General features: G+C 45.0%; 1 protein-coding gene across 2 annotated transcripts in view; it reads left to right on the top strand.

Annotated features, from left to right (window-relative positions):
* ECD (ecdysoneless cell cycle regulator) overlaps nucleotides 1–20,413 on the top strand; it is a 66,959-nt gene that overhangs the window by 3,358 nt on the left and 43,188 nt on the right. For both annotated transcript variants that reach the window (XM_030203440.1, XM_030203439.1), the window contains exons 2-5: nucleotides 1,048–1,266; nucleotides 8,336–8,453; nucleotides 10,331–10,418; nucleotides 15,101–15,258. In XM_030203440.1, the coding sequence (XP_030059300.1) occupies nucleotides 1,062–1,266; nucleotides 8,336–8,453; nucleotides 10,331–10,418; nucleotides 15,101–15,258 (569 nt within the window). In that variant the 5' untranslated portion in view covers nucleotides 1,048–1,061. The remainder of the gene's footprint in view (nucleotides 1–1,047; nucleotides 1,267–8,335; nucleotides 8,454–10,330; nucleotides 10,419–15,100; nucleotides 15,259–20,413) is intronic.

A 20,413-nucleotide genomic window follows, 5' to 3' on the forward strand; every position in this document is an offset into this window, starting at 1 on the left:
GTGGCCTGGAAGTTGCAGATATCAGAGTGAGGAAGGCTGGGGGAGGGTATGAGTGGGATATGGATTGGGGAAGAGTATGAGTGAGAAACAGACAGTGGGGACCTAGGCCACGGAGATATTTATTTATTACATATGTATCCCACATTTCCCCATCTATTTGCAGGTTATGTATAAAACAAAGTGTCGGTTACCTCTTTGTTTCACCTGTCAAGGGGATGCTGTCGCATAGCTGACAATATGATTTTGGAAGGGGCGGCTTCTGATAGTGATTGGCAGGGGCACCTTACCTCTCTACCCTCATCTCCCCCTACGTTCCTGCCTGTAACCTCTGCTCACATGACAAATCCCTCCTCTCAGTACCCTTCTCCACCATTGCCAACTCCAGGCTCTGCTCATTTTGCCTTGCCTCACCCTATGCCTGGAACAGTCTTCCTGAATCCCTAAGCCAAGCCCCCTCCCTACCCATCTTCAAATCCTTGCTTAAAGCTCACCTCTTCAATGCTGCGTTCGAAACCTAACCTTTCGAACACATAGGTTGCCCCAATCTGTCTGACCTATCTGATTAACCCTAGTAGCGCTTTAGAAATGTTAAGTAGTAGTAGTAGTAATGGACTGATTTACTAAAGTTTTTTTGTCGACACACATAGAATAGTAAAGAGCCTTAGCAAGTCAGTTTCTAAAGAGCTAATACTGATCTGGAGTGGATTCCTCTCCCCAACTCCCCTCCCTAATTCACTGGAGATAATATTGGAAGCATGGGGAAGGAGAAGTGAGAGAGGTCTCAGCCAATGGCTCCTAAATTTAGTGAAAATTTGTTGAGGCCCATGTTGTAGACATGATATAATGCAGATTCACATATACATGGTTAAATATCTCAACCCCCCAACATCTGTGTTATATGGGGTATACAGTGTATATGCATTAATATAGTGACAGATTGTGGGTGAAGTCTGTTTCTTGCTTCCATTACTGAGGTGGGAGTCTCAAGGATTCTGTCACTCCCTGTATGCTGTACTGTAACACATATTTTGCCTTTTTTTTTTTAAGATTCTTCAGGGAAGATGGATGAAAACAGAAAGTTTGCAGTGGTAGAAGATGTTGTTCAGTACCATCTGTTTTTGGTATCTGAAGAACCAAGTGGCTCAGAGCAGCGTAGACAGACTCTTCAGCAGCTTCTGGAGCAGATACTAGCCAGGTTGGCATCCACATTGGTTCCTTATATCTGGCAGAACCAGGCCTTCAATCTCAAGTATGAAGCCGCAAAAGGTGAGGTTGCTGTAGTCTTCTCCTTGTGACCAGTTCTGACTATTTGAAACTTTGCTGTTTGGCCCTTTTTAGAGACGGGAAGGCAGTAGAATTAGAAGACATGAATTTAGGTTTCATGGGAGCTGACTCGGGGCTAACATGAGGAATCACTTTTTCACAGAGAGGGAGGTAGATACCTGGAATGCCCTCCTATGCGAGGTGGTGGAGATAAAAACTGTACCAGAATTTAAAAATGAATGGGATTAACACAAAGGAATCCTGTATGGAAAGAGAGTGGAACCAAACAAACTTAGTGGTGCTTAAATAGCAACTCCAGTAATTGGGAAGCAAAGCCAGTGCTGGGTAGATTTCTACAGCCTGTGCCCTGATTATGGTTGGTCAGATTTAGATGGGCTGGAGTGGGGATTCGATGACAGCTTCAGTAGTTGGAGAACAAGGCCAGTGTCAGGTAGGCTTCTACGGTTTGTGCCCTGAAAATGACAAGGACAAATTAGGATCAAGTATGCATGGGTAGTATCGCATGATACATGAGTTCATCTTGTTGGGCAGACTGGACAGGTCTTTTATCTGCAGTCATCTATGTTACTGTGTTGTTTTGCTAAATGGCTCCTTCCTGTTGGTTTGTTTAATATTGGAGGTACCAGCAAGAAGGTGACTATGCCAGAGGAAGAGGGATTAAGGGCATCGGGCAAATTCAGAGGGACAGATGTCAAAACAGAACTGTATTCAAATGTTAGAGAGTAGAAGGAGTTGGTATGAGACTACAGTGGAGCACTGCAAGTGAGGGAGCAGAGCAGCAAGACACAGCATTGGCAAGAGCGTTTGAAGAACTGGAGTAGCATAAAAAAAAGCACCAGAGAAGTTCCTCAGAGTGCAGAGAGAATCGACTGAGGGGGGAGTGTATAGCGGAGCAAGAAGAGAGACATGGGTGCAGATATTCTTGAGTTTACGTTCACAGGTTTATGGATTTTGAATATTTCTAGATAATTAATAGAAGTCGAAACATAGAAAAGAAAATAAGATGATACCTTTTTATTGGACTAGCAATACATCTTTTGCTTAGCTTTCAAAGTTAACCCTTCTTCAGACCAGAAATAAGCAAATGTTGACAAATATCAGACTATAAAGTGAAACACGGAGGCATTCCAATGACAGTCTCACAGAAAAAGGGAGGGGTGGGGTAGGTGAGAGACAGGGAGAGAAGGATGGCTGATAAGAGAATGAAAAAGCAGTAGAATTTTATGGTTTATAGTTACCCCAAATATTTAAGTCCTGTCTGATGGGTGTCAAAATATTTCATAATTTTGACTTCAAAGGTCTTACATTCCTGGATTGTCTTAAAATTTCCTGTTAGTGTTCTTATCATAAGATCATTGATGTAATGTCCTGGTTTTGTAAAATGCTGTCCCACAGAGGTGGCATCCTGGTGTTTAATATTGTGTCTGTGTAAATTCATGTCTTTAGCATTTGGCTTGTTTCTCCAATATAGCACCCTTCTTCACACCTTTTACATTGAATGATGTATACCATATTGGAGGATGAGCATGTGAATGATCAACTTTTTCTGAATGTTTTTCCCACGTGAGTGACTGTAGGATCCTGTTAAATGTGTTGGCAAAGTTTGCAGCTGGGAATATTGCAGGGGCGTGTGCCATTCTCTTCTTTTTGAGCTTCTATTGGGAGTTTGCTTTTCACTAATTTCTGTTTCAAATTAGTTGGCTATCGGAAGGCCAGCACTGGTGAGGCTGGGAATATCTTTTTCAGTACTTCATCCTCCTGGAGTAGTGGCTGTAGATTTTTTTTTAATTCTTCTCAATTTTTCTAGCTCTGTATTGTATGTCACTACAAGGGGGATAGTCTCTCTGTGGCTTTCTTCTTTTTGTACTGCAGTAGGTTTTCTCTAGGTATTTTAAGGGAAGAGTCAATATTCTTGGAGATTATTTTATTTTCTATGTTTTGATTTGTTTCTGTTTATTACCTTTAGAAGTGGGCGAACATGGCTACCACATCACTTAACATTTCTAGAGAAAATGGGTGCGAGTGTGAAGGGGAGAGGATTGCTTAGAGTGGTGGATGAAATGTGGGTGTGAATAGGGAGGGGAGAATCAAAGAATAAAAGTGATGTGATGGGGGAATAGGTGGATACTTTGACATGGGGATAGAGGGGTTCTGTAAATGTGGGAGGAAGAAAGTTGAAATTAAGCATTTGTGCCTCAGGGGATCACTGACAGCCTGAAGAAGGGTGGTAGATGCTTCTGAGGTGGGAGTGGGGGGGAGGTAGAATGGGAGAGAATGGGGCGGAAGAGGAGGAACATGGGAGAAAGTTGGGAGGGGTAAAAGACAGGGGGTTGAAGGCGATGATTACTGTGATTACAATACTTAAGATTAGGTAGAATAATGTAGATTTAGGATATACTTATCTGCTGCCAGACTTACCTTTCAGATATGGGAAAAGCTTTGTTCAGACCCTACTTTTTACTTATTGAGACATTATGCCCATTTTGTATAATCACCAATTTCCCCAGGGTTCGTTGCCAGAGAGTTTTGGGTTTGGGAAGTATTGGGCCTTTCTAGACTGGGTCATATTTTTGAGGTTGACTCCCTGTTGACTTTGCTAATTTGGCAGAGACTTATTGTTTAACCCAGCACCTCCATTATGCCTATGTGCAACTAATTTTTTAAAGAAGAAAAAGGTTAGGGAGCCTGCCTTGGGGAAGGGATGGTTTGTATGGCATTTGTAGCACATAGATGCAAATGGGAACTGGAATGGGGCACTTGTACTCTTCAGAACAATGAGATATTATGGAAGCAAATGTAGCTATTAGTACGAAAGCTCTTGCAGGAAAATATCAGAATTATGTATTGGTATCTAACGTGTATGTCTGAATAAATGTTATCTACGAGTTTCTGTTATATGCGGGAGGCAGTGTAGAGAAAGGGGTACTATGGGCATATTTGGGGCTTTTGGATCTAGAGGTGCTCTGAGGATCCAAACATTTTTTTTTATTTAGTAAACTGTTTGCAGGAATGACCATCACTCAGAACTTCAGAGTTCAGCATTGTTTGGTGGCAGCCAGAGTTACACTGGGCTAATAACTCTTGAGCCACCTTTCCCTTCAGATTGGCTTTCAAGACTGAAGCACCCTTGTCAGATGGAAAGGCTGAGAGCAGAGCAGTCCAAGTCCAGGATAAGTGGAAGCAACTGTGGGATTCTCTTTCTCAGCTCTGTTCTTGAATGGAGGTGGAAAGAGACTGTTCATAACTGCTGCGTGGACTATCAGAGGGAGAGTATGTTTGGTTTAAAAATGGGAAAGCAAGGTCATGCAGTGCTTATATTCTGCTGCATTTTGCCCTGGTTTACGGTGATGTGTTTCTTTTGGCTTGATGATTCTTGTACTGTCCTTTGTTGGTGAAGTTTGTATTGGCTGTCTTTAATAAATGACCTCATGAAATTAAAAGGGAAATGGGACTTGATATACCGCCTTTCTGAGGTTTTTGCAACTACATTCAAAGTGGTTTACATATATTCAGGTACTTATTTTGTACCAGGGGCAATGGAGGGTTAAGGGACTTGCCCAGAGTCACAAGGAGCTGCAGTGGGAATCAAACTCAGTTCCCCAGGATTAAAATCCACTGTAGTAACCACTAGGCTAAAAAAAGGAATAAGTGGGCCCTTGGGAGTAAGGAGAAATTAGAATGGGGAGGGGGGGGGGGCTCAATATATCAGGTGATGGCTAAGGCTGATCAAATGATCTTCTATATAGAGGAGTTTGCCAAATAAGAGATGACTTTTATTTAAAGAGGTGAAGTGATTAAAGGTTGATCACTTAATTCAGGAAACATACTTGGAGAGAAAGTCTGATAATACTTGAAAGCAGGAAATTTGCTAATACAGTGATCTTAGTTAATTTTGGGCTGCTTTGGGTCCAGAGCTGACAAATATCATTCCATTCAGTGCCACGACACCAATTAGTATATGTCAATGACATTCATCCCCGTCAATCTGTCTCTGTCTCTTGAATGCCCCTTTCCCTAGCCTTATGCCATCAGTCTGTTTGTGTGTGTGTGTCTCTCCCCCCCCCTCCCACCACCAGGTACAGCATCTGTCGTCCTCCCCCCACCCCAGCAAGGGCCAGCATCGCTCCTCCCTCCCTGACTTTTCTTTTTATTTATTTCTTTACAGCCATTTGATATACCGCCCACTCCACAAACTGACCTCTAAGCAGTTTACATAATACTAATCGTAGTCATGCTGTGCCAGGGGAGGGAAAAAACACACACAGGCACATAAACAATCATGAAGAGGCAGGATATACCAGAGAGAAAAGATGGGGTTTAAATTTGACAAAAGAAGATTCTGATCTGATATTGGCAGGATTAGAGTTCCAAAGTTTTGGACCCATGTAACTTATAGCAGTGGCGCAGGTAATATCAAGTCGAATTCTAGATGGGAGTGGAACCTGAAGTAAACCATTCATAGAATGAAGAGGTGCATAGGGAATTAGAAGACGAGACAGATAATCTGGCACATTAGGTAACTGAGATTTTAAAAACAAGTGTGAGTAATTTGAATTAAAGTTGTGATGCAAGCGGGAGCCAGTGTTCAGCTTGTAATAAAGGAGTAACATGATCAAATGATGTGGACCTATGAAGAAGACGGACAGCCGTGGACTGAACTAGCTGCAAGTGTTTCAAAGAAGATAAAGGTAAGCCGGCGCAGAAGGAATTGCAATAATCCAACTGTGTAATAACCAGAGAAAGAAGTAGAGGGCAAACAGAGGAGAATGAAAAAAAGAGAATGCATAGCCTGAATACGGTGTAATGCGAAGAAAGAAGAAATGAATTTATTTGGTCTTTGAAAGTAAGATGACTATCAAAGAGCACCCCAAAATTCTCAGGGAAACTTTAAAGTCAAGATGGTGCTGATCAATAATGGGACACGAAGGAACCACTGTGCAAGGGTTAGGAAAATTGATTGCTTCGCATTTCTTAGTATTCAAAAATAAACAATGATTATGTAACCAGACAGAGACTTTTTGGAGACGCACATTTTAGCTGAGTCGGGTCAGACTGAGTAGGTTGAATACGAAATATCTGTATGTCATTTGCATAACAAAAATGGAGACAGCCATTTGATTGAATAAGAGTGAGAAGTGGTACAAGAAAAACATTAAATAGTGTTGGTGCAAGGATGGAACCCTGAGGGACACCTGGAAATGTATTTGAACAAGACTGACGATGAGCAATTTGAAAAGTGTGACCAGATAGATAACTGTGAAACCATTGTAGAACAGTACCTGAAATTTCAATAAATTGAAGTCTTTAAGAGAAGGAGGTCATGGTCTATTGTCAAAGGCAGATGGCGGATCCAAGTAAACTATTACAACAGAGTAACATTGATCTAGAGCTGTTCGGATAGTGTCATGCAGAGTCTCAGTAGTGTGCTGTCTCCCAAAGCCAGTCTGAAAAGGATGAACAAGTGCATAGTCAATGAAAGTGGTAAATTGACAAAGGACCATTTTTTCCAGAACTTTAGAAAAGAATGGGAGATTTTGAGACTGGCCTATAATTTGAGGGGTCAGAGTGGTCCAAATTAGGCTTTTTTTAAATAAGGGAGTGATAAATGCATTCTTCCAAGCACTGGGAACAGTTCCAGATGAGAGACTGACCTGAATCAAAGAGAGAAAAGAAGAATATGAGACACCAACCATTTATAAAGATAAGTAGGCCATGGATGAGTAACTGATCTTGATGGATTGGTGGAGACAAGGGCAAGCTTGAATGTAGTTAAGTTGGGAGTATTAAAAGAAGACCAGTTGGCTGTAGGCCAAGAACTAACAGACTCAGTAGCAGGTAGAGGAGAACCAAGTATCGGAACAGAGGTATTGAGAGTAGGTGGAGTTGCAGAATTTGAAATAACCAGAGAAGAAGAAGAAGCTGAGGGAGACTGCAAAGGTGAAGCAGAAGAGGAAAAACTGGGTTGAAGAGAGGCATGCAAGTCCTGAATCTTAGCTTGCCAGAAATTTCCTAAGGACGTGTGGGAGAGAATAGTAGGAACATAGGCTGGGGTGGAGGAATGAGAAGGAGCAACTGAATTAATATACGAAAAGTGCCTGCGGTTTGTTGTAAGTTTCAGAAATAGGGTGGGAAAAATAATCAGTGAGATGAAGAGAAACATGATATGCCGGTAACAAGAGTGGGAAAGACACAGTATAGAAGGAGAGTGGTGCTTGTGCCAAATACGTTCGACACCACGGAGCTGAGACCTTAGGAGCTTTAAAGCTGGCATGAACCAGGGTACATTAGTTACAGTATCAATTGCCTGATGGAGAGAGTGGTCCTACGGAAATCAACGAAGGAGAGGAAGGAAAGTGTAAGGGGAGAGAGAACATTGTCGTCAGTTAATCGACGATGAGGTGGTGGGGGTGGCCACTGACCCAGATTCACCTCTTAAAGCAGGAGCGATGCCCGATCGCTTCTGCCTCTTGTACCACCATCTTTCCAAATAGTGATGCCTGACCTCTAGCAGTGCATTGGAATGTGCCACTTTTGGAAAGATGTGTACATCTCAACTGCACCCATTCTGATGATGGGCATACTTATGCACATTACATACAAGTTTATAAGAGCCCTTTCTATCCACGAAACATGTTTTACATAAAGAAAAGGCTCTACAAAATTACCTCCTTTGAGTAATTTGAGTTCCTGAGGAAGAGACAGTGTGTGCGTCTTATTTGTGGACTGTCACTGCAACGATGGTTGTAGACAGGGGGTGCTTAAAAATGGAGAAAAGCACTGGACAGCCAGGTATGAGGGTTCATAGTGCATTGTCCCCAGTAGAACTAGTTCACCAAATGAAATAGAAAGCCAAAGAAAAGGACATAAAATACTAAGTTGTCTTATACAAATGCCTTTAAATTCATTGTAGATTTCCTGAAAACCAGACCTGGTGCAGTGCTTAAGGATCAGGAGTGGCAACCCATGACATTTTGCATTGCCTGAAAGTATGATGCCATTTGTTATCATTGGACGGGCTGTAAGTGTTTTGCCTCTTGTCTTTTGTATGTAGGAGACAAACCAGCACATCTCAGTGGTGCAACCAATTTTGGGGATAATGTTGAAGATGAATGGTTCATCGTGTACCTTCTACAGCAGACAACAAAAGAGTTTCCTGAGTTAGCAGCCAGGTGCAGTACTTCCTGGGACTTTATTCATACAATTTACTGTACCATAGTATGTTCAGATTTTGAGGCCTTGTAGGAAGTGTGTTCATTAATATGTAGGTTTTTTTTTTTGTTTTGTTTTTTGCTTTCTGTCAGCAAGTATTGTGTAAACTAATCCTGTAAAAAAGGAAGCACCAATGGGAAGAAGGACTGGGTTGTGTGAGACTTGGCTCTTTCACTTTTCTGTATGTAGGAATAGCAAGCTTGATTCGTGGAACCAAGTGCACACACAGACACCAGAATTGTTGCTACAGCAGTAGTAGTTTTGAAAATATTTCTCAGAAAAACATTATGCAAAGAATATTTTGGACTTAATACTAAACTTGTGTATCATTAACTTAGTTACAACTCTGATGTACATGTTAAACTAGACACACCTATAAAATGTTTATATGCCTGTTTTACTTTGTAACATACTAGCATAGGTGCGAAAGAAACGTGTGTACATGTAGACGTTGGTACTTAACACCAGCTTTATGACTGGTGTAAATGCTAGCACTTATTTTATACACGTACATGTGGAAATTAAGGAATTTTATAAATTGCATGCATAAGTATGGACCCTACCCACACTCTACATCAAACTATGCTCCTGTGCATGTTCACAATGCAAGTATGCGCTATGAAACATGCATGTGTATTTTCACGCTAGTCAATGTTTCAGAGGTCACTGTGCGCATCAGTAGTCACTTACAGGCATAGATGTTTAAAATACCAACATTTATATGTGTTCTTAGCACCTAGAACTAGGTGAGGACTTCCTGAGCAGGACAGATCTTCATTGGTATGGGTTGTTTTGGGTTTTTTTTGCCTTTGGCTGGGAAATTGCTTTTAACTTGGGAAAGGTGGATTTAGAGTTAAATAGGTAATCTCAGTGTCTTATTTTTTGTTACTCTATTTATTTAGAAAAGGCAGTTTAAGGAATAGGGTTTTCTTTGTTTAGCATTTAAAGTATGTTATATTTTCTTAGGCTAGCAGTTAAGGGACTGTTCTAGAGTTTACTATAGCATAGCATCAGTGTAGAGCAGAGCTGATAGTCGCAGGAAACTCCAGTTTAGAGTTTCAACTTTAGTTTGTTGCTCAGCTTAGCTTCCATAGTATAAAACCCTTTTTCCTATAGTTTTAAAACTTGAACTTTCTGCCACAGCATTAACTGATAGCCTTTGGAAGTTACAGTACGGCCTAGTTTATTTATTAATGACATTTTTACCCCACATTAGCCCGAGAGTGACTCGGGTTCAATGTGGCTTTCAGAACAAACACGATGTATCTGTGTTCTATATTTGTGAAAAAGACATGGTTTTCTGTTGGCAGGATCATTTTTACTAATGTCTTGTTAGTTTTATAATGGGTGTATTGATGTTCTAGTGCTCACTGCAATGTTTAAGATGCTGCCTTTCCTAGGTACACCCTTGTTGTGTGACTCGTGGATTATTAGTAAAAATATTTTCCTATTGAGGGGGGAGGGGGTTAAAAATTTATCGGCCCCGGGTGTCAAATATGCTAGGTATGCCACTGTTCTGCCAGGGGCTTTAAGTCTCGCACTCTCTTTGGGAACAGCTTTGTTACGTCCCACAGAGAGAAGAAGACCAGTTATACTTGTTAGTTAAGTATGCCTCTGTCCTGGGTTCCAAGGAGCATTATGGCCAGTGGCTCTGACTTGTAGCTGCAGTAACTGGACTGCTGAGGATGGTAGGATGATTTGACTGCAAATATGGGCTTGCTCTAATACTTCCCTTTTTTCATGAAAGGCACTCAATGGTACTGAAGCAGTGTCTGATGAGGTGAAGTAAGAAATCTAGATCAAATAAGAAGCAAAACTGACCTTTTATTTCTCATAGGGTGGAAGACAATGATGGGGAGTTCCTGCTTATTGAAGCAGCTGAAGTTCTGCCCAAGTGGATGACTCCTGAAAACAGTTCCAATAGGGTAGGTGTTCCTTAAGAAAAATGGGAATTTGAATATATTTGATTTAAACCTTATGCATAGAAATGAGTTTTACAGAATGAAACGTAATAAGGCAGAATCTGAAAGATGGCTCCCCCTTTTCCTTTGCTACACCAGTTTCTTGTTCTACCATAGCACATGTAGTTGGAATGTGACCAGCAGTGGTGTCAGCTGTGAAAATGCAGATAAATTTGCATTTGGTGTTAAACTGGCAGACTACTACTACTAATAATTTCTATAGCGCTACTAGACATATGCAGCGTTGTACACTGGATATGAAGAGACAGTACCTGCTCGACACAGCTTATAATCTAATTAGGACAGACAAACAGGACAAATAAGGGATGTAGGAATGATAAAACATGAGTACTGAGTAAGGGTTAAGAGTTAAAAAGCAGCATTAAAAAGGTGTGCTTTTAGCCTACAGTAGATTTGAAGACGGCCAATGATGGAGGCTGACGTACTGGCTCAGGAAGTCTGTTCCAAGCATATGGTGCAGCATGATAAAAGGAATGGAGTCTGGAGTTGGCTGTGAAGGAGGAGGGTGCAGATAAAGAGAGATTTACCCAGTGAATGGAGTTGCTAGGGAGGAGAAGTACTGAGGAGCTGCAGAGTGAATGCACATGTAAGTTGATAAGAGGAGTTTGAATTATATGCGGAAATGGATAGGGAGCCAGTGAAGTGACTTGAGGAGAGGGCCAACATGAGCATAGCAATGCTGGCAGAATATAAGATGTGCAGCAGAATTTTGAACAGATTGGAGGGGAGAGAGATAGCTTAGTGGGAGATCTGTGAGAAGCAAGTTGCAGTAGGCTAAGTGAGAGGTGATAAGAGTATGGATGAGGGTTCTGGTAGTGTGCTCAGAAAGGAAAGGATGAATTTTAGTGATATAGAGCAAGAAACAACAGGTTTTAGGAGTCTGCTGAATACGTACAGAGAAGGAGAGAGAGCAGTCAAAGATGACCCCAAGGTTACGAGCTGATGAGACAGGGAGGATGAGAGTGTTATCCATAGAGATAGAGAATGGGGGAAGAGGAGAGGTTGGTTTAGGAAGAAAGATAAGAAGCTCAGTCTTGGTCATGTTTAGTTTCAGATGGCGGTGAGACATCCAGGCAGCAATGTCAGATGGGTAGGCTAATACTTTGGCCTGAATTTCTGCTGAAATTTCTGGTGTGGAGAGGCAGATCTGGGAGTCATCAGCATAAAGATGATACTGAAAACCATGGGATGAGATCAGAGTACCAAGGGAAGAAGTATAGATGGAGAAAAGAAGAGGTCCCAGGACAGGTACCCCAGGTACGTGAACTGATAGTGGGATAGAAGTGGAGGAGGATCCACCAGAGTATACACTAAAAGTATGATGGGAGAGATAAGAAGAAAAAAGAACAGAGCCATGAAATCCAAGTGAGGTCAGCATATCAAGGAGTAGGCAGTGATCAACAGTATCAAAAGCAGCAAATAAGGATGAAGATAGAATAGAGACCTTTGGATCTGGCCGGAACAGGTCATTGGAGACTTTAGCAGCGCTGTTTCAGTTGAATGAAGAGGGTGAAAGCCAGATTGAAGTGGATCAAGAATAGTTTGAGATGAAAGAAAGTCAAGACAACAGCGGTGAACAGCACGTTCAAGTATCTTGGGTAGGAAAGGGAGGAGGGAGATGAGGTGATAGTTGGAAGGACAGGTAGAGTCCAATGAAGGTTTTTTGAGGAGTAGTGTGATTATGGCATGTTTGAAGGCATCAGGAACAGTCGCAGTAGAAAGTGAAAGATTGAGGATATGACGTGAAAGGGATGACAGTAGGAGAGAGAGAGTGTTGGGTGGGAATAGGATCAGAGAACAGGTAGGTAGTTTTGAGGAGGAGGAAAGAAAATGTGCAGTTTATTCTTCAGTAATTTCAGAAAAGGAGGCAGGGATTGAAGGAGTGTTGAAAAAATGGACTAAGGGAAGGAGAGGTGGAGGTGACTTGGTTGGTTATTTTGTACAGCGCTGCGTAACCCTAGTAGCGCTCTAGAAATGTTTAGTAGTAGTAGAATTCAAGTTTAATCTTGTGAACCTTATCATGAAAGTACTCAGCCAGAGTCTGGGGAGAAAGTGAAGGGGGAATTGGGGGTGAAAGCACTTTGAAGAGAGAGTTCAGTGTGGCAAAGAGATGTTGAGGATTTGAACCAAGAGAATTTGTCAACTGGATGTAGTAGTCCTGTTTGGAAAGTGGAAGAATAGACTGGGAGGAGGTCAGCAAGAATTTGAAATGTATGAAGTCAGCATGGGCACGGGATTTCAGCCAAAGGCATTCCACATAGCAGTCACAGGAATGTAGGTAGCAGATTCTAGAGGTCAGCCAAGGCTGGGGTTTGATACACCCTACAGAATGGGGAATGGGAAGAGCGAGAGTATCCAGAGCAGAGGAGAGAGTAGTAGTATAGTAAGAGACAGCCTCATTGATAGACGAGAAGAGATTTGGAACACTGGAGGATAGAGTAGAAGGGTCAATAGCCTGAAGATTCCTAAATGTATTGGTTGAGATTGGATGGGACTAGGGGGGGGGAGTGTTTTAAGTGTGAAAGTTATCAGATGATGGTCAGAGAGGGGAAGAGCTGAGGTGCAGAAACTGGAAAGAGAACGGTTGGAGAAGAAGAAAACGGTAGCCATTCTGGTGAGTGGGGGTAGTGGACAACAGTTGAAGATTGAAAGGGGATGTTAAAGTGAGAAACTGAGAAGCATAAGAGTCGGAGGGATCATTAGCATGAACGTTAAAATCCCCAAGAATGAGGGAAGGAGATGAAGGTTCAAGAAAGAAGGAAAGCCAGGTGTCAAAGTCGGTGAGAAAGGAAGAAAGGGACTTATCAGGGGGGTCGATAAATGACAGCTACTCGGAGGAGTGAGTAGATGGATAGAGTGGACTTTGAAGGAAGAAAAGCAGTGAAACTGAGGTGGAAGAAGAGGTTGAAATCTACAGGAGGGTGAAAGTAGTAGCCTGACACCATCTCCACGGCCAACCGGAAGAGGAGTATAGGAGAAAAGGTAACCTCTGTGATACAGGGTTGTGGCTTACCAGAGTCTTCAGGGCAAAGCCAAGTCTTAGGGCAAGCAGATGGAGAGTACGAGAGATAAAGAGGTTGTGGATGTAGGAAAGTTTGTTGCAGATAGAGTGGGCGTTCCACAGAGCACATGAGAAAGGCAAGAAGAAGGGAGGAGAGGAGCATAAATTTAGATTGGAGGAGATATGGTGTGACCTGCACGAATAGGATGAGAGCTAATGTGGAGGACCAGGATTGGGATTGATATTTCCAGTGGAGAGCATGAGAGTACGGAGAAGAATGAGTAGGAGAAGCATGATGACTAAGACAAAGGCAAGATGTACTCAGAATGGAAATATTTGAATGGAAGGAAAGAAATGTTGAAGGTTGAGAGCTGAGAAGAAGAAGGGAGCAAACAAGAGATGGTGGGATGATGAAAGCAGAAGGTGGGCAGTGTGTTCCTGCAGTATACATTGGTTTCAGATGGAGAAAGAGATTGGGAATGGACAGTACCAAGAAGAGAAAGTGTACTGGAGCCTTAAGAAGTAACTGGGAGAAGTGTATAGATGCTTTGGCGAGCGGGACCTGAAGCGAAGGCCCTGGGAGGATCGGGGTGGACCTGGAAGTCACCCTGGAGAAGGTTATGAGGATATGCAGATGGGCTGCAAGTCCTCCAGAACACCTGGAAGGTAGCTGGTGAGACCACCGGGCACCTTCACCACCAACCTTCCAGCCAAGAAAAGGTGTATCAGGGGTTAGACCGAAACCAGCATTTCTCTTCCTGAGGGTCACCTATCTGTCTGAAAGTACTCCCAGAAGGGTCTTTATTAGTGCAGTAACTGAGGATGGAAAGCTCTTCTTGGGCACAGTGAGGGTAATTTTATGAGAGGGTGCCTAGGAAGCAGGAAGGCACCTATTTTGTCCCTCTTTAAAAAGATGCGTATCCAATCCGACTTTAAAATACTAGTGTAGATCCTGAAGCAGTTGTGCATATGTTAAAAGCATGGACATTAATTGCTCAAGAGTATTTATAAATGTCCACACATAAGAGTTCACAAACACGTGTGTAGATTAGCATATTTTGAGTCAACATGCATACTTCATGACTGTCCAGACTTGCAACTTCAGCAACACTTATACTACATGCATACTTTTATACTGTTGCAATTTTATAAGTATCAGTCCCACTAATCCTTATATAATAGGAACTGGGATGAAGTCAGTTTTAGTCAAAGTATTTTTATGAGGAAATAAGGGAAGATTTAGTATAGGCTGTACAATTTCAGCCGAGCTAGATGTCATGAGAAACGCCGATTCTTTTGGCTTGCTTAATTAGCTCTATACATCATTAACCTCCCAAAAAGTTTTCTTTCCTCATTTTGTGATTTTCTTTTTAAACTTATTTTCTGATATATTATTTGAAAACTACCGACTTCCCAGTGTCTAGCCAATATAAAAATTGTAGATAAAAACTTCAGTCCAAAGTGGGTGCCTATCCTACACACAATACTAAGCACCAGTAAAGTTTTCAAGCAGTATAAAATAAACTTATCTTGTGCTATTTCACTTGACTGTTTTCAAATAATGTACATACTATTGCTACCATTGTAGATACTCATATCTTTTATTTCTGACTTTCTTAATCAGGTGTTCTTTCATTGTGGAGAACTCTGCATTATTCCAGCAGCTCAGGATCCAGATCATGGCCCCACACTCTCCCAGGCCCTGCAGCTGTTATCTTTGCATCCAGGAAAGTTCTTGGCTGCACCTTGCATCCGTGACGCAGTGAGCAGGCGTATCAGCAGGTGGGTGCAGCTCTTCTACCACCATGTACATTCACCAGGGAAAACATAACCCTTGATGGTAAGCTCATTATGGGGGATGAGACCTGGCAACATTTCAAAGTAAGATAGTTACATTAAAAGTCACCTCTGGGATCTCAAATCGTAGTTTGGTTTGTATCTACTACAGGTCTAGGACCACCTTTTCTTAATGTTATAAAGTTAAAAAGTTTTGTCTCTCCAGATGGGTTTGATGACCGTTCCTTCCATGTTATGTGGAATAAAAACAGTCCTAAATAAGGATATATTGATATTGTCAGATGTATTATTAATACTCTTTTTAAAACATAGTAGCATAGTGCATAATGGCAGCTAAAAGACCTGCATGGTTTATCTAGTCCATCCAATAAGGCTTCCAGAGCTGCTACTACCAGTCTGTGCACTCTGTCATGAACAAATACTGGTACCACAAATAGGGCAGTCACACAATCCTGGAAGAGTGGTTTTATAATTTTGGTTGAAGCAGTCACATTCATTGCCGATACTTGATTAAACTACAATCCTGCAAATTGACAAACATTTTACTTGCTATCAACCTTAAAGTGCCTGCCTTCCCCCTCTGAGATACACTCCTAGCATGTGATATGAATGCAACACAAAAAATACACACTTCCTCCACGACCCTCCAGACCGGTCAAGACGCATGGGTTATGTCCTCCTACCAGCAGAGGGAGACTGAGAAACACTGAACTTTTGAATACTGTATATATAACCTGTGCAGTACATTCACTAGCCAGTATTTTCTCAGTCTCAGCAGAGGTAGATGGACAGCCTGTGCAGTCTTCAATAGTCTGGTGAGGTAGTTTGATTATACAGTTAAGGGGGTTTTCTCCTCGTATTCCCATATTTATTGGTTTGGAGTGTTCCCTGTACGTGGTATAAAAAAAAAAAAAAAAAAAGTGCTTCGGGGCCCTGGGTCCGGTGGGGCCCAGTTTTTCCCCCTGGGGTGTTACACCTGTTTTCAGGTCCCTCCCCCTGTGCTGCTCTCTTTGGAGACGCTGGCAGCTTGTGCCTCGGCTGCTTTCTATGATTGTAGCCTTGAGAGCCCCCACTTTTCAGCTGCCAAAAAGAAATTGAGAATATCTCTTTAAGAGCCGTCTGCAGCTTTGTTGGTAATATCTCTTTAAGAGCCGTCTGCAGTCTTGTTTTACATAGGAACGGACGGAAGGTCCGTTGCTATTAATAACGAGAGAGAGAGAGAGAGAGAGCAGAGCGGATAATTGTGGGGAAAGCTGGGAGACAGAGTGTTTGCATCGGTCAGCGCTTTGAAGTAATGGCGGGCAAACTTCTCCGCTGTCGCGCGTGTTCGCGCCGAGGTGTAGAGGCGCCGGGAGGTCAGTGCCGCTTGTGCGGCGAACCGAAGCAGGCCTCGCCGGTGGCGGCACCCCCGGTTTTAATAGCGGAGGCCCCAGCTAGTTCGGGGGTGTCGGGAGTAGCGGCAGCGTCGGCAGGGCCGGTTCCGACGAGTTCAGTTTTGGCGGGAACGTCCGCCATTTTGGATTCCGCGCGTCCCGCGGAATCAGCTGTTTTTGGCCCTGCTGCTCCCGGATCGGCTCCAAAGGTAGCGTCGGAGGGTCCAGGAGGCGTTGGGTTTCCTCCGGATTTTGTATGGACCCTGTTTCAAGCCTGGAAGGCGGGACCCCCACCTTTGGGGGAGGGGGCTAGTGCGACTCTGGCTAAGAAGCCTCGCTTTGAGTGGGACGACGAGGAGGCCTTCTCCCCTGTAGGATCGGAAGGTGTTTTGAGTGATATCGCGGATCCTGAGGGGTTTGAGGGTCCTCAGGATCAGGAGTTGGTGGTCCCTGGAGAGGATCCTTCTGTAGTAAGAATTTTTCACAGGGAGGAGCTTGCGGAGCTCATTGAGCAGGTCTCTTCCACCCTTAAGTTTGAACAGCCAGAGGCGGTTTTGGGGGAGGCTAGGCAGGTGGACCCCTTGGTTAAGGGGATTCAGCGGCAGGCTAGGTCTTTTCCCATGAATAAGGACATCCGGGATATGGTGTTTCAAGAGTGGCATTCGCCGGATTCTCCCTGTAAAGTGTCTAAAGCGATGTCGAGGCTGTACCCACTCCCACAGGAAGATAGGGATTCCTTTAGGGCTCCCACAGTGGATGCGGTGGTGACAGCAGTGACAAAAGCCACGGCTATCCCGGTGGACGGGGGGACTGCTCTCCGGGATCCCCAGGATAGGAGGCTTGAGGCTTTCCTCAGGCGGAGTTTTGATTTGTCGGCTCTGGCCCTGCAGGCCTCAATTTGTGGGGGGCTGGTTGCGAGGGTGTGTTTCCGTTGGGCCGAGAAGCTGCTTGATGATTCGGTGGAGGTTGGGACCTCCGGGGTACAGGAATTAGCCAAATTGGAAATGGGATCCTCCTTTTTGTCTGATGCGCTTTATGATTTGCTCCGTGCCTCGGCCAAGAATATGGCTATGCTGGTGGGGGCACGGAGGGCACTGTGGTTGCGAGGTTGGGTCGCAGATGCGGCCTCCAAAGCTAAGCTTTGTTCGCTTCCCTTTAAGGGGTTCATGCTCTTTGGTGAGGATTTGGATAAGTTGGTGAAAGGTCTCAGCGATGCCAAGGCCCCTCGTCTTCCGGATTTACGGCCTAAGGCGGCGTTTAGGGGTTCTTCCTCCCGAGGTCGGTTTAAGGAGGCTCGCCGGTATAGGCCCGGGAGGACTGGTGGGGCCTTTAGAGGTCGGTTCTTCCAGCGAACACAGTCCTTTCGGGGGAATCGGCGAGGAGGCTGTGATTTCGCCGCGGGAGGACAGGTTTCGGGGCGTAATTCACAATGAAGGTGTGCGGGTCCAGGCCCTGGTTCGGGTAGGGGCTCGGCTGAGTCAGTTTTACCAGGACTGGGCCCAAATCACATCGGATCAGTGGGTGCTCGAAGTGGTGCGAGATGGGTACGCTCTGGAGTTCGACGGCTCGCCTCCCGAAAGGTTCCTGGAGTCCCCTTGTCATTCGAGGCTCAAGCGGGCGGCGGTGCGAGACACGTTGGCGCGGCTGATCAGTCTGGGGGCGGTAGTGCCTGTTCCAGCCGCTCAGCGCCGCTTGGGCTGCTATTCAATCTATTTTGTGGTCCCAAAGAAGGAGGATGCATTTCGACCTATCTTGGATCTGAAAGCAGTCAATGCAGCTCTCAGAGTACCCTCTTTCCGCATGGAGACATTGAGGTCGGTCATTGTCGCGGTGCGGGAAGGGGAGTTTCTCACGTCTTTGGATCTGACGGAGGCTTATCTGCACATCCCCATTCGGGCCGCTCATCAGCGATTCCTGCGCTTTGCGGTTTTAGGGAAGCATTTTCAGTTTTGTGCTCTGCCTTTCGGGTTAGCTACGGCTCCTCGAACATTTTCCAAGATCATGGTGGTAGTGGCGGCGGCCTTGCGGAAGCAGGGGGTTCTGGTGCACCCGTATCTGGACGATTGGTTGGTGCGGGCCAAGTCCCAGTCGGAGAGCGAGGAGTCCACTGCTCGAGTGGTGCAGTTTCTTCAGTCGCTGGGCTGGGTAGTGAACTTCGGCAAGAGTCACCTGGTGCCGTCACAGTCGCTGGAGTACCTGGGAGTTCTATTCGATACCAGGAACGGTCGGGTCTTCCTGCCGGGCCTTCGGATTCGCAAGTTGCAGAGTCAGATTCGGCTATTTCTGTCGGAGGCGGCTCCGACGGCCCGGGAGTATCTGCAAGTCCTGGGGTTAATGGCGGCCACCATAGAGGTAGTTCCGTGGGCCCGGGCGCATATGCGACAGTTGCAGTCAGCTCAGTCGGTGGGCGCCTCTGTCGCAGGAGTTGGATGTACGCCTTCAGCTGCCGGTAGGCCCACGCCTCAGTCTCCAGTGGTGGTTAGACCCAGGCAATCTGAAAAAGGGAATGCCGTTGGAGGCTCCGCAGTGGGTGATTCTCGTCACAGACGCCAGTCTTCAGGGCTGGGGAGCTCATTGTCTCGGGCAGGTAGCTCAAGGGCACTGGTCTCAGGTAGAAGCTCAGTGGTCCATCAATCGTTTGGAAACCCGGGCCATTCGTCTAGCGCTTCAGGCGTTTCAGAGTGTGCTGGTGCGGAAAGCAGTCCGGGTGTTTTGCGACAACGCCACCGCCTTGGCTTATGTCAACCGTCAGGGGGGCACAAAGAGTCAGGCGGTCGCGGAGGAGGCGGCGCTGTTGTGTCAATGGGCGGAGGCTCATCTTCTAGCGCTCTCCGCGGCACATGTGGCCGGGGTAGACAACGTGGAGGCAGATTACCTAAGCAGGCATGCTCTAGACCCCGGAGAGTGGTCGCTTCGTCGGTCGGTGTTCAATCGCATTGTGTCGGTCTGGGGTCTTCCCGTGTTGGATCTCATGGCAACGGCCCGCAATACTCAGGTTCAGAGGTTTTTCAGTCGCCGGAGAGATCCTCGAGCGGAAGGCATAGATGCGCTTCTAATGCCGTGGCCGCAGGAGTTGCTGTATGTGTTTCCCCCATGGCCGTTGGTCGGTCGGGTGATTCAGCGCATCGCTCGACACCCCGGACAAGTGATTCTGTTAGCCCCGAATTGGCCGCGTCGGCCGTGGTACGGAGATCTGGTGCGGTTGGCGATAGCGGATCCTCTGCCGTTGTCAGGTTCAGGGGTGTTGTGTCAGGGACCGATAGTTATGCCAGATCCGGATCGGTTCTCGCTTACGGCCTGGCTCTTGAGAGGCACAGGTTAAGGAGGAAAGGTTTTTCGGCCAGAGTTATCGATACGATGTTGAGTTCGCGTAAGCGGTCCACTTCGTTGGCGTATGTCCGGGCCTGGCGAGTTTTTGAGCATTGGTGTGCATGTAGGCAGGTGCTGCCCTTTCGGGCTTCGGTGACAGATGTCTTGGAGTTTTTACAGGATGGTATGGACAGGGGTTTGGCCTTGTCTTCTTTGAAGGTGCAGGTAGCGGCTTTGTCGTGTTTCCGTGGGAAGCTCCAGGGAAAGTCGTTAGCTTCTAGTCCGGATGTGGTTCGATTTTTGAAGGGTGTTAAGTTACTGCGCCCGCCACGGCGGCGGATGGTACCTTCGTGGGATTTGAATCTCGTTTTGGATACTTTGGTGAGGCCGCCGTTTGAGCCTTTGGTTTCTGTTTCAGATAAGGATCTGTCCCTAAAGACGGTGTTCTTGGTGGCTAT

The sequence above is a fragment of the Microcaecilia unicolor genome, chromosome 5 (assembly GCF_901765095.1).
Source record: "Microcaecilia unicolor chromosome 5, aMicUni1.1, whole genome shotgun sequence".
NCBI classification, from domain to species: domain Eukaryota; kingdom Metazoa; phylum Chordata; class Amphibia; order Gymnophiona; family Siphonopidae; genus Microcaecilia; species Microcaecilia unicolor.